Below are 13,908 nucleotides of genomic sequence, written 5' to 3' on the forward strand. Positions count from 1 at the left end.
CATGGCTAGAATAGGTATGACTTGAGTGGTTGGAACGTAAGACATGGCAGAGCAGCCTGTTTTAGTATCCACAGAGTGAAGGTTTTATTTCCTTTTGTGAGGATTGTTGCTACTACCTCACTGCCAATTCCTCATTTCCCTGGTGTGACAGCAGTTGAAACTGACTCAACTTATTGCACAAGGGAACTATCAGGTGCTAGACCTTGGAATTCTTGTTACAGGCCTGTCTGTCCTATTCCTGGCATACTAATGATGTTAGGCTTTTTGTTGTTGAGAAAGCATGCACAGTACAAACAAGTCTTCTTAGGGTCTAAAATAGCACTTAAGGAAGCTTCTCCAACCTGTGTTCTAGGTCAGTAAAAGAACCCCCCCCCCCATGCTTTTCTGTACTAAACTAACTTGAATGTGGCCGAGAAACCAAGAGATACTGCTGCGTGTGTGGTCTTGCTGTTACCTCCAGCTTTGCTTCTGAGGACTGAGCTAGCGAGGTATTCTCCATCGGTGCACAGGAGGGTCCATCTTGTGGGTCTGTGCTATATTCTGCCTTACTTGCACCCACCAGGATAAGGACCTACACGATACTCCTCACTTTCCTGCTACCAGACTGTTAATCTTGCTAAGTGGCCCAAGAACAGTCAGTTAGCCAGCCCTATGTCTTGGCTATGTTGTTTTTAATTACTGTGACCCTGAATTTTCAAGTATAGGCCAAGTGTTACCAAATAACTTGGCTGTGAAGTGGTAGAGGGAACCTTCCCTAGACCAAGTAGGTCAAGAGATGGGCCATACACTGGCTGACATGCCACCACTCACTGCCATGTTGATCACAATTGTTTATTGACTACAATTTTTCTTTTTTTCTTTTTTGTACTTCTGCCCCAAATTCCCAATGTTGGCTATTATTGCGTGAATAAAGCAAGGATCGGTGCCTCTTGTATAACTAGTGCTCCATTGCTTTTGTGTGTTGTATGTATGTTTTGTACAGTTCTTTTCTTGGTGGGACTCCTTAGGGGATGACATGGGACAGTTTATCTGCTAGTGACGTCAACCACAATTTTCAACTTCATAACAGTGAACATTAAGGGACTGGTAAAAGCTGGGTTTGGTAGCACACACCTTAATTCCCAGTACTTTGGAGGCCTAGGCAGTACCAACAAGAGCTCATATAGATGGGATAGACAGACAAGTATCTAAGATCTCAAAAAAAGGAGGGAGAGCAGCAGAGGCCTCGTACAAAGTAAATATGGAGACCAGGTTATTGTAAAAAGAGTCTAGGGCTGGAAAGGTGGCTCAGTGCTCTCTGAGAGGACTCAAGTTTGATTCCCAGTACTAACTCACATGGCAGCTCATAACTATTTAACTCCAGTTCCCAATGCTCTCTTTTGTATGTGATGTGATAAGGTCTACACAGGTCATACACCTAAAAACAAACTAAACTCTTAAAAATCTAATATGAAAAAGGACCGAAGCCGGGCGGTGGTGGCGCACGCCTTTAATCCCAGCACTCGGGAGGCAGAGGCAGGTGGATCTCTGAGTTCGAGGCCAGCCTGGGCTACAAGAACTAGTTCCAGGACAGGCTCAGAAACTACAGGGAAACCCTGTCTCGAGGAAAAAAAGAAAAAGGACCGAGGTGTGTTTAACCTGTGACCAGCAAGCAGGCCAGTAAAACATAACCATGAATGTTGGTATAGCACAAAAATTACAAGCTTGCTTTTAAAACATGACATTTTGTCTTATGCAACTGAATCACATGGTTCTTTATAGATGGTTACCTCTTGTTGGAATGTCAAGAAATGGAACGTGTCTGAAACTTAATGAGTTAAGGTCCAGACTACAATGGGAAAATTAGAGTGGAGGACGCGAACTGGGGCTGGACGTGTGATACTGAAGTCATTGCAGTCTGATGTCATAGGTTAGGTTCCATAAAGGAAAAAGGTAGAGGTATAGGCATTAGAGGGAGTCGGCAAAGGACACTGGGAATATACAGAGGAGGAAAGCCCAAGAGACTCAAAAATCAGGAGCAGTAGTACTTCCGAGTCATTTTAAGCAACAAGTGGAGATTTGCATCATGGCTCCCAAGTGACATGAGCTTCTACAAATAACTCAGTTCCAAATAAGCTAAGAGGATGACTCCACTTCTGGGAGAAGATACCTATAAAGAATTTAGCAGAATACTCACAAAATCTCTAGCCTGTTTTTCAACACACACATTCCTACAGAGCCAATACTACAAAAGCAGAGTATAGCTAAAGCAAAAAGTGAGGCAGATATGGAGGCCTATTCCTGTGATCCCAGACTAGATAACAATCTAAAAAGCCCCACTCATACGAGGACGTGAGCCACTTTCCAGATGTTTCCATAACCAGGGGGCCCACATTTAGCACTTGTTCTCTACCAAAACTTAAGTTGTGGTGTGGCTGATAGCTAGAATTGGAAATGTTCAAGAAAGGATCCAGCTGGGCAGGCTTGCAAACTTGAGTAGGAACCCAAGCCCGCCCTTTCTGATGGTGCTGCATCCTGAGGTGGGGAGTCCTTTCTGAGAACATTTAGTTCCTAAGGAGCAATAAACTAGTATAGAAACATCCCTGAAATCAAGAGGCCATTTCCCAAAAAGGAGATAGGAACAAGACACTGCCAGCTCAGAACAATGTCTTGAGTGTAATTTTACAGCCCAAACTGGCAGTGATAGAGTAGAACAAATGGCCTAAGGTTACCAAAAGGGAAAAATAATTTAGGGCTTGTATTTCACAACTCCTATGTCATACTGTCAGGAAAGAAACAGGGCTTTTCTTGCTTCAAGCTATTTAGAGTCTAGAGTTTGCATAGATGCTCCAAAAATGATTTGTACATTTGTGGGGTTTTGGTTTTGTTTGAGACAAGGTCTCAGGGAGTCCTGACCAGCTGAGATGATAGGCATGTGCCATCACACCTAACTTAAGTGATTTAGCAGAGAAATACTGGTGCAAATGGATCAAGTATGGGACCCTGGAGAGTGTTCCCTGGAGAACAGAAGGGTTGAGCTTACCAGCTCTCTGGTGGGCAGGAAGGCCAGAATGCTACTGTGAGAAAGGCCACAGGTTAGTGTGCTACTGCTTTTGTCAATTTGACACAACCTAGAGTCTTAGGAAAGAAGAGAACCTCAACTGTGAGAAAGTTCTCCCACCAGACTGGCCTATGCTGCATTCTTTTGACTGCAGGTCTAGCCCAACTGCTTTGAGAAAGCTGAGCAAACCATGAGAAGCACACCTGGAAGTCTGTGTCAGTTTCTGCCCTGATTTCCCCAAATGATGTTACCTGGAAGTAGACAATAAAATTCACCCTTTACTCCCATAGTGTTTTATCATAGAAGTGGAGACAGTGAGAAGGCCCAGTGGGCAAAATGTTTCCTGCGCAAGCCTGACAATCTCAAAAATTCATATAAAGATGGAAAGATCAAAGTGTCTCCACAAAGTTGTCCTTTGATCCCCCCAATGGTCTACCATACCATACATGCGCAGTGACAATAAATGTAAACAGAACCAACCAAATAAACAAGCAAACCATTCCATCTCAGAGCATATTTGGACCAATCTTTTTATTCTCAGGTTCCCCCCACCCATCCCAACCCTCCCTACTTTCAAACCTATAGAAAAAACCCCAAGCCTGGGAATGCCCTGGGGAAAAAGGGCAGAATGTGTTCTGCCCCTTGGCCCAGGCAGTGCAGACAGGAAGAGTGCATGGGGTAAGGGGTAGGCCAGCAACTCCACTTGCAAATGATGTAGCACTCACTGGCTGGGATGCATGGGGAGAGGAGTGCCTACTGTCAGCTTTCCTCTGGTACCCGCTACAAACTGGCATCCAGAGATGGGTGCCTGTCTTGAGGCCTGAGACAGTGATGCTCTTCTGCTGGTGGCCATTTCTCCTGTTAAGGCAAAGAAGAAACTAAGGCTGAGAGACAGAAACTCTTATCACAGTAGTAAAGAAAAGGGATGAACTATCTGCAGAGCTATATCTGTACCTTGCCCAATTTCCTGACCAATCATGAGAAAGGCTCAACCTCTGCTCAGAGCTATCTCCCCACCTGAGCCTTAATACCACAGCATATAATAAACAGCATTCTGGGTAAAAAGAAATTCATCAAGTTCAAAGACCTACACAAAGAGTTTTCTGAACTAATCTGGGAGCTCTTAATGGTAGAGATCCTGTATTACAAACATGTGACTTATCAAAGTACCTCTCTGTCACCTATAGATCTCTAGAGTAGGGCAGAACAGGAAAACAGTGGCCAGAGTGGAGACTTTGGGGTTGCATGTTACTGAATTCAAATTTAAGCTCCAAATTTCAAGAGACATGCTGATATTTCATTTTACCATTCAACACCTGCATTTCCACTTCTATGATATACACACAGTTCTAATCTTTCAGGGTATAGGAGGAGATCAGATAAACTAACAGCTTCTGTCATACAGGCTTACAGGACGTCTCCCATTAACAAGATCAAGCTGAACTAACCAGGGTCCATGAGATACTTCATAGTCACCCCCTCTGAAAATGAATGGCACCTTTTCCCTAGTCTTCAGAGCAGGGCTACAGAACAGGCAACTCTTGTCCTTATTGCACCATGAAGACTGGCCAATAACAGAGGGCTGTCTCTTCTTTCTATGGAATACTTCTCCCTCAGTAATACGCACACTAAGCTGCACAGTATTTTTCTACCACCCCTAGTCCGCAGTTTTCCTCCACTGTCATCCTGCTCCCAAGGGAACACGTCCTGAGTGGCCCTGATATGCTGGCTACAGGAATAAGTCTGCATCTGAGAACCTTCAACCTTGGCACAGTATGATTCTCTAGACCCACACCAGGAAGAAATTACAGCCTCCACTTCGTTAATTTCCTGTGCTTCTTGGTCATCCCATACCTGCTTACTGCAAAGCCCCATCTTCTGCATCTGTGTCCTGGCTGTGCTCCTGAGAGGAAGAAGACAAGCACAGATCATTCACTTCAGGTCCCAAACCTGAGCTTTCTGTCCAGGAAGGTTCTGTGGGTCAGAGCACTACCTGGAGAACCATGTAAAAGGAGATCCAACTAAAAACCAGCCAAAAAAACTGGCTTAGTATTCTGAGAGGGTCATTTGACAATTGCATAGGAAAGGGAAGAAACCATGGGATTTGCTGGTGTAACGGACACATTTCTATGCATGGAAAGACCAGGGACTACAGTAAGCTTAAAGCCACACAGCTCAGTGGGCTGCCCACCTTTGGAGTACTTTTTAGTCCTTTAGAGCTTTCACTGAGAGCACTATGCCTAAGAAAGTAAGATATAGTACCAGGCTAGGCTTAAAATGAAGAAAAAAGAAATGAGGGGTATAAGGAGCATTTACATCTACCACAAAGTCCATCCTCGTGCTGTAAGCCAGCAGTGATTTTAAAAAAAGCTCCAGACCCAGTCAAGTTTTTAGGCTTCAGGACAGGGTTTGCTCTTACTTGCTGTAAGGTTCTGAGCAGTACTTGGTAACTCTGAGCTTTAGCTTCTTCAGGGTAAATGTGGCCATTCTAATGTAATGTGTAGTTCAAGACTATTGTTAAGGTTGTTAAGTTACAAAGTGTGATATTCAATTCAGTGTTCACTAAACAAGCAGCAAACACACTGTAACAGGCATCTGGAATTTTGAAAGAATTGGTTGGACCTTTTCACACAATTTAGGCCCACTCTCATGGCTCCTAACCTCACTCTGAATACTTCCAGTATATACAGGAGTTCATTCCTTTAAGAGACAGCCTGCTAGACGCTTGAAAGGCAATAGCTTTTTAGAAAATTCTCATGTGAAATTAAAATTCCTGTCTTCCATTGGCTTTCCTCCCTGTGAGGCTGTGTGTAATTCTTAGGCCCAATTCTCTTCAATACACTTAGAGTAGAAGACAGATTGGACCCTGGGCTCTGTTGAGGCCTGCCCCAGTCTACAGTGGGACTTCTAATCAGCAGCTCAAACAGTGAGCGATACACTGCTCACTCATTCTTCCCCATCCTCATAGGATTGACACTCTGAAAAGCAAAAAGGAATGAGCTCACAGGGGGAACAGCCCCAGCCCTTCCAAGTCACACACAGCTAGCCAGGCCCTTACCAGTTCTTCCTCACTATGTGTTAGCAGTCCCTCCTCATCACCATCATCTCGAGTTTGGACTTCTCCTTGGGGTGTGCCTGCCTCAGAAGCTGTGTCGTCTTGGGGGGCTGGTGGCCGGCTGCTGCTACTGCAGCTGCCACTGCCACCACTGGCATTGCCACTGCCGCCGCCGCTACCACCAGCATTGCCACTGCTGCCTCCACCACTGCTGCCACCTCCTCCACCACTGCTGCTGTCGCCCTTCTTCTTGCCATCTTGAAGGATAAAAGAAGTGGAAAAGGAACTAATCAGCTAGAGAAGCTACTCAGCACACCTTAGTGAAAGCTAGTCACTATACAGCAGGTCTTAGGGCCCTGGAACTTCAAGTTCCTAACCCTTGAGGATACCATCTTCCCAAAAGCTGACCTGGGTTGGCCTTTTGTTCCTCAGCGATCTGTTCCAAGCGACCCAATAGGGCATCAATGTTGGATTTGATCTGTGTCAGTTCTGTTTTGATGGTCTGTAGCTCGCTGCTCTTTACTGCAAGTGGAAAGGAGACAGGGTTATCACTTAGGGGTGATGCAAACAAAACCTAGCTTCATTCTGTCAGCTAGGGAGGCCATTCTCTTTTGGGTCTTTTCCTGCTAAGGGAAAAGATCTCTTCTTGAGAGAACCAAGATCTCCAGGGGTGACCAATCCATACATAGGAACCTGGCCTAGAACTCCCAATCCTATAGGGATTACAGATGAATAGTATATAGATGTTAGTTTGTGTCCTGCACAGTCCCACAGCTATTCAGTCCCAAATAAACACAGAGGCTTGTATTAAATTATAAACTGTTTGGCCTATTGTTCAGGCTTATTACTAACTAGCTCTTATGATATAAATTCACCTGTAATTCTTGTCTATGTTTAGCCATGTGGCATTCTCATCTTGCTTCCTCTGTGTCTGGTTGGTGACTGACTCTCTGCCTTTCCTCTTCCCAGAATTGTCCTAGTTTGCTTGCCCCGCCTAATATGTCCTGCCTGGCTACGGTCCAATCAGCATTTTATTAAATTAATATGAATGACAAATCTTTACAGTGTACAAGAGCATTATCCCACAGCATAGGAATGAAGTATATTTAAGAATACGACACCCACATCCCAAAGAGGTAGGGTGGGATGTTTTGGTCATTCATGGGTTATGGATATTTGTCATTTTGGGGGGTTGGGGTGCAGGGGGTTGCAAGTTGTTATTGGTAATGATCAGGAGAGCCGGGCAGTGGTGGCGCATGCCTTTAATCCCAGCACTCGGGAGGCAGAGGCAGGCGGATCTCTGAGTTCGAGGCCAGCCTGGTCTACAAGAGCTAGCTCCAGGACAGGCTCTAAAAAAGCTGCAGAGAAACCCTGTCTCAAAAAACCAAAACCAAAACAAAACAAAACAAAAAAAAAAACAACAACAAAAAACTGTAACAACTGTCCAGTCCCAGAGGATCCCTCCCCTTCTTCTAGTCTCCACAGGCACTGAATATACATGGTGCAGAGGTACACATGCAGGTAAACACCCATACACATAAAATAAAAACAAAGTGGTGGCTTGGAGTCAGAAGCAGGCAGATCTCTGAGTTTGAGGCCAGTCAGGTCTACAGAGTGAGTGCCAGGACAGCCAGGACTGTGACACAGAGAAACCCTGTCTTGAAAAACAAAAAGAAACTAAAGTTTAAAATTTTAAAAATCAATTGCTAAAAATGTGATTCTATCATTTTAGTGATAAAACCCAAAACATCTAGAGCAGTGCTTCTCAACCTTCCTAATGCTGCAACCCTTTAATATAGTTCCTCATGTTATAGTAAACCTGAACCATAAACTTATTTCATTGCTTCTTCTTAACTGTAATTTTGCTATTATTATGAATCGTAATGTAAATATCTGATATGCAGGATATACAACCCCAAAGGGGTTCAAGATCCAACAATCTGGAAAGGCTGATAGATGTCACCAGGATGTGGTGGCACACATCTTTAATTCCAGCACCCAGGAGGCAGAGGTAGAAGAATTTCTATGAGTTTTAGGTCAGTCTGGTTTACATGGTGAATTCCAAGCCAACCAGAGATACACAGTAAGACCCTGTCTCAAAATAAAAATAAAAATGAAAGAGAGAAAGAGAGAGGAAGGAGGGAGGGAGGGAGGGAGGGAGGGAGGGAGGGAGGGAGGGAGGGAGGGAGGGAGGGAGGAAGGAGTCTACTCACACTTGATCTTGGCTGAGCCAGTAGTGATGGCTGTGGAACGGGCAAAGAGCTTGACAGGTATTGTAGTTTTGACACGGCGAACCAAAGGAACCGTGACACGAGGTCGCTTCACCGGGACTGCCCTGGGCACAGGCACTGGAGAAAGGCGGCCTCGATAATCAAACAGCCTGCAAAGGCAAATAAAACAGAGGCTGCAGCATGGCCTGTGACCACCAGGAGGCACTACAACACTAGCTTTACTCGTCTAACCTGAAAGGGCCAGAAAGAAGTATCTGCTTTCAGCGAGCCCTGGTATGAAAGGGGCTTTCTTTACTGGATGCTAAAGTCTAATGAAAGCCTTACTATTTCCACCTTATCCCCAGTCAGGCCAGGAGAAGCAGTATGGATGCCCAGTCTCAAGAGACTGACATCTAGACTTGCCTTCTACTCAGATAACTACCACCCCCAACCTTTGATCAATCTGTAAATGTCAAAGCCTAAATCCCCACCTGGAAACAGAGGTTTGAAAACAGGTGGCCAACCCTTGAACCTTGATTTTCTCATCTACTTAATGAGCGAGTGTCCAAGTTCGCTGTCTACCTAAGTGTGCAGTAAGGGTAGAGCATGAGAACCTGATTTAAAACACTTGAGAAAGTATGACAGGCAAAAGCTGGATACACACTCAACCATAGCCTCAGACTCTAAGCCCCTTTTTTCTCCCCACCCCTGACCCCAAGACAGGGTAGGGTTTCTCTGTGTAACTGTCCTGGATCTTGCCTTGAACTCACAAAGATTCACCTCCCTCTGCCTCCCAAGTGCTGGGATTAAAGGCGTGTGTCACCACCGCCCAGCTAAAACCCTTTTTTTCTTTTTGACCACTTCAATGCCTTTTATACTTCAGAGATATGGGTCAAGCACTCAACAGTATTTAAAGGGTGGGTAATAAATTAGACCCAAAGCTCCCAGGCTATCTGCTGTTACTCTAACTTATAACCTGGTCCTCTCCAGAAGGGCTTCTCTTCCTGAAAATGAGACAGAGACTGAAGGCTGAGTAGGAGAACTGTCCCGCCACATCTGCTTTAACCTCGGCTCTGAAAGGAACCACAGCCGTGTCAGGGATATACTCTATAACTACTTTTTGGAGTCATAATACCTGCCATCACCAAGAAACTCAAGGTTCCATTTTTTGGTGCTCTTGTTCAAAGCGTAACAGCTAGGGATCAGTCTCTGGGAATGAACCAATCCCTGACCCACATGGGGAGGTGATGGCTTTGACCCTGGTCAGAAATCACTGAACCAGTCAATCTCAAGAGCTTCAGGAGGCCTGAGAGATCATTTGGTAGAAGCCTATCTCACTGGCTAGTATTTTGCCCAAAGATAGACAACCCATTCAGTGACTTGGCTGAGATCAGCATGCAATTCTCCTGACTTCCAGTTGTAAGACTTTCCACTGTACCACACTATTTCCTGAACACGCACAGCAGAGACCATGGTTCAGAAAAGGTGTTTTCCTTAGAATGTCTGGAGAAGGAAGGAGTGGTTTTGATTTAATCTTTACCACAACCACTAGTCAAGCATATGACCAGAAGCTGGCATTGTGGTTAGTCTTATAATCTCTGCACTCAACAGGCAGATGTAGAAGGATAATGAGTTCTTAAAACTGTTCTCAACAAATGTGGCTGAGGCCTCTGAAATAGACTTCAAGGTTGAAGTCTAGGTAGGACTGACTGGGGATAGAAGGCAGATCACAACCCATCAGGGACTAATTCAGGCCTCCAAATAACTGTGGCCTCTTAGTCCTAAGTGTCAGATCAAACTATCCGTAAGCTTTCATTTTGGCTGGGTGAGACTGAACAGTTTAAGGGCTCAAGAACTACCTGTGAAAGCACTGGGACTGCTTCTGTGCCCCAGCTAGCCAGCTGTGTTCATCCTTAAGCTATACACTCCCCTACATTATAGGACTAGAAAGAGGCAAGGCAGTCAGAGTGTGAAAGTTTGGTCTGACAGTAAGTGCTCTGGTCCTAGCTCTGTCTCTGATTTGTGAAGCAATCCTGAAGCAAAGACCCATTCACACTTCTGTGCTTCAGTTCCCAATCAGGACTTTGTGTGCTATACCAGCAATCTCTTAAGACCCTTCCAGTTTGGGTATTTAATGCCTAGACATGCCCCTTCCCTGCTCACCTGGCATAGAAGTAGTCTTGATAGTAATCATAGTCAAAGCTGTAGCCACTGGGAAAACAAAGGGAGATGGCCACTCAGCCCACTTCTCCAAATGTCTTCCTGAATTCTAAACTCAGCACTGTCACTATCAGCATTTACACCCTCTGTGAAAAGAGGAACCCAACCAATACAGACAAAAAACCATAGAGCCTCACCTGTATATGGCAGTTGCTGCTCTCTTTAGCCCCTTGGGTCTATTGGGCTTGGGCTCTCCGGCCATGTTGATGTCTGTGTGGAGGGAAGAAGCAGAGTTGGAATGCTGACATGACAACAATATGCCCACACATATCATCATCATGCCTCCATGTAGTTACACAATGCACACATGGAACTGAGGTATCCAAAGGTCTTCATTTAATTTTCAAACATTAGAAGAATACTAGGACATCACAGAGATATGCCTAGTTGTATATTCATATACATTCTAATACATACATAAGTCTTCAATACATACTTCAAGTACGTTCATATAAATCAGATATATATGAACACATACACACCCTCATATATTATATACATATCCAGGTAAGAAAGTCATATACATAGATAAATAACCCTTATATTCAAGGGTAATCAGGCTGCCTATAGGCAAAGAAGCCAATGAATACTTATGGGTATTACACTAAACATCTTTATGCCTACCATAGTGCTTAGCCTATAAGAAATATTCAATAAAAAATATAAGCACATCTGCTTCCACACTCAAATATTCTCACACATTATACATATACATGTAAAACTATGTGCTCACATTCTCTACACATTCAATCACATCTACACATCTCATATTCACTAATACACACATATAGATATACTTCTATACAAAGTATGTGAGCGAGCAAGCAAGCACGCATGCACACATACACACATAAAAACACTGTGAGGTAGACAACAGTTACTTCATATGTATGTAATCAATAATGCCAAGAGCACATGCCTTCCCTTTAGTCCTTGTGTTCACAGCTCCTCACAGCTTTTAGAAAGAATTCTAACCAATATCTTCTAAATATTGGGGTAACAGGATATACTAGTCCATTTTGTTCCTTTTTGCTTTTAACTGGACCCATAAAGCTTGTTATTAAGATGTTATGACGGTGGATCAGTGAGTGCATTGCTCAACCCACATCCATCTGAGAAGCTGCTTCTTGCAATAGACAGGAATTAAAAGACAGACACCCAGGACTGAACAATGTGAGTTCTAAATAGGATGTCTTCATCAAACCACTCCCCTCAAGGCACACTGATCTATGTAGAAGAGGAGGTGAAAAGGCCCCCGGAGCCAGAAGTGATAGATGATTTCAAAGACACAATGTCTTCCAGACACAACAGGACTAATGCACATCTGAACTCAGAGGCTGTGGCAGCACACATAGGACCTACACAGGTTCGAGCCCAACCAGGTTGTAGCACTTAAAGGGGTTAATTGAACGAAGTGTCCCTACTCCTAAACAAAAAGTTATTTTCAACTGATATCTGCCAGCAAAAGAAAAATTAGTTTGCTCCAGTTGGGTCTATCACGTACCAGGGCAGGCCCCTGCCCAGGAGGAGTTGGCCAACACAAAACTAAATTCATGGTTTTTTGTTTGTTTTTCCTGGAGGGGGGCTTTTTGCTTCATTTTTATCTCTCTGGGGGTTTTGTTTTGTTTTGTGGCTTATTTAATTTTCTTTGTTTTTATTCATATCTTTCTTTGAGAGAAAGAGGGGAAAAAAAAAACAAAATTAGATGGGTGGGTATGATTTGGGAGGAAGCCGGGTGGTGGTGGCGCACACCTTTAATCCCAGCAGTTGGGAGGCAGAGGCTAGAGATCTCTGAGTTTGAGGCCAACCTGGTCTACAGAGCAAGTCCCATGATAGACTCCAAAGATACAGAGAAACCCTGTCTCAGAAAAAAACAAAATCTGAGCCAGGCGGTGGTGGCGCACGCCTTTAATCCCAGCACTCGGGAGGCAGAGGCAGGCAGATCTCTGTGAGTTCGAGACCAGCCTGGTCTACAAGAGCTAGTTCCAGGACAGGCTCTAAAGCTGCAGAGAAACCCTGTCTCGAAAAACCAAAAAAAAAAAAAAAAACAAAAAAAAAAAAAAAAAAAAAAAAAAAAAAAAAAAAAAAGAGGCTATGAAGAACAGGGAGAAAGGTTTTGTCTAGTAAGTCTGATGGCCTGAGTCTGATCCTAAGAACCTGCATAAAGGTGGGAACAGAGAACCAACTCCATAAAAGCTGTCCTCTGACGTCTCTCTACACAGGAGCCATGATTTACATATTCATGTGTACGTGTATACAAACCTTGTTTGTTTGTTTGTTTGTTTTGAGGCAGGATCCCCCTGTGCAGGCCTGGTTGCCCTGGAACTCACTCTGTAGAGCAGGCTGGCCCTAAACTCACAGAGATCCACTTGCCTCTGGCTGGGATTAAAGGCACAAGCCATCATATCCAGAAACACAAATATTTTTTTAAAAAGGACTCATTGGGAAAGCAAAGACAGGAGAAAAGAGGCCTCTCTAATAATCCCTTATAGGCACTCATTTAAGAATTACAAACATAACTTATATACGTTGAAATCATAAAATCCCAGACAGTAGCTACATAGAGGACAGCAGAGGGTAACTTACCCAGAGTCTGTCCCGCCAGCACTCGTCCATTCTCTCCCAGCACAGCTGCCCGGGCATGGCGCTCATTTGCATACTGGACAAAAGCATAGCCTTTGTGCACAGAACAGCCAGCCACACGGCCATACTTGGAAAAGATGGTTTCCACATCTGACTTCTTTACCACAGCCGTGTTTAGGTTTCCAATGAAGACCCGAGAGTTGATGGACTTGGGGTCATTCTTGTTGGTTACATTGCTGGTCTGAATCTTCAAGGACATGGTATCCACCTGAAAAGATAATGCCAATGTGAAACTGGGCTCCCAGGCTAGGCTGGGGGAATGTTCGTGGCCCATATCGTGACTAACCTGGATTGTTCCTTGCCTTGCTCACATTCTCATCCCTATGACACCCATCCTCCCTGTCCCTGTAGCCTGTTTTCTTGTTACATTATCAACAGTTGCCACTTCCTGGCTGCTAGTCTTATACTAGATGGTTTACAATATTCCCTTATTTTACATATTCACTCACATGGGAAAAACCAACACTGGAAGTTCAAAATGCTAGTCAACAGCAAGGCTGGTTTTAACCAGCCTCTTGACTCCATTTTTTAATTAGCATTGGTGTTTTTCGGCAGGAAACTAGAAGTTACAGAGAGCTGCGAGCCACCATGTGAGTGCTGGGGGTAAAATCCGGGTCCTCTGGAAGAACAGCCAGCCAGAGCCATCTTTCCAGCCCTGACTCCATTTTTCTTAAACCCTTTATCTTTTAAAATATTTATCACAAATGTTACCCCGTTTAAAAACTAAATTTAGTATTTTT

The 13,908-nt window shown here is 44.2% G+C and overlaps 1 protein-coding gene across 2 annotated transcripts in view; it reads right to left on the reverse strand.

The window, feature by feature from the left end:
• Nucleotides 1-3,554: 3,554 nt before the first annotated feature.
• Raly (RALY heterogeneous nuclear ribonucleoprotein) overlaps nt 3,555-13,908 on the reverse strand; it is a 73,556-nt gene continuing 63,202 nt past the window's right edge. Inside the window, exons 3-10 of one of the 2 annotated variants that reach the window (XM_038331727.1) lie at nt 13,112-13,376; nt 10,663-10,735; nt 10,469-10,516; nt 8,309-8,475; nt 6,504-6,617; nt 6,099-6,352; nt 4,895-4,943; nt 3,555-3,898 (exon numbers count right to left, since the gene is read on the reverse strand). In XM_038331727.1, coding sequence (XP_038187655.1) covers nt 4,899-4,943; nt 6,099-6,352; nt 6,504-6,617; nt 8,309-8,475; nt 10,469-10,516; nt 10,663-10,735; nt 13,112-13,367 — 957 coding nt within the window. In that variant the 5' untranslated portion in view covers nt 13,368-13,376 and the 3' untranslated portion in view covers nt 3,555-3,898; nt 4,895-4,898. The remainder of the gene's footprint in view (nt 3,899-4,894; nt 4,944-6,098; nt 6,353-6,503; nt 6,618-8,308; nt 8,476-10,468; nt 10,517-10,662; nt 10,736-13,111; nt 13,377-13,908) is intronic. The other variant, XM_038331728.1, reaches the window with a different exon arrangement.

Source organism: Arvicola amphibius, chromosome 5, assembly GCF_903992535.2.
Source record: "Arvicola amphibius chromosome 5, mArvAmp1.2, whole genome shotgun sequence".
Taxonomy (NCBI): domain Eukaryota; kingdom Metazoa; phylum Chordata; class Mammalia; order Rodentia; family Cricetidae; genus Arvicola; species Arvicola amphibius.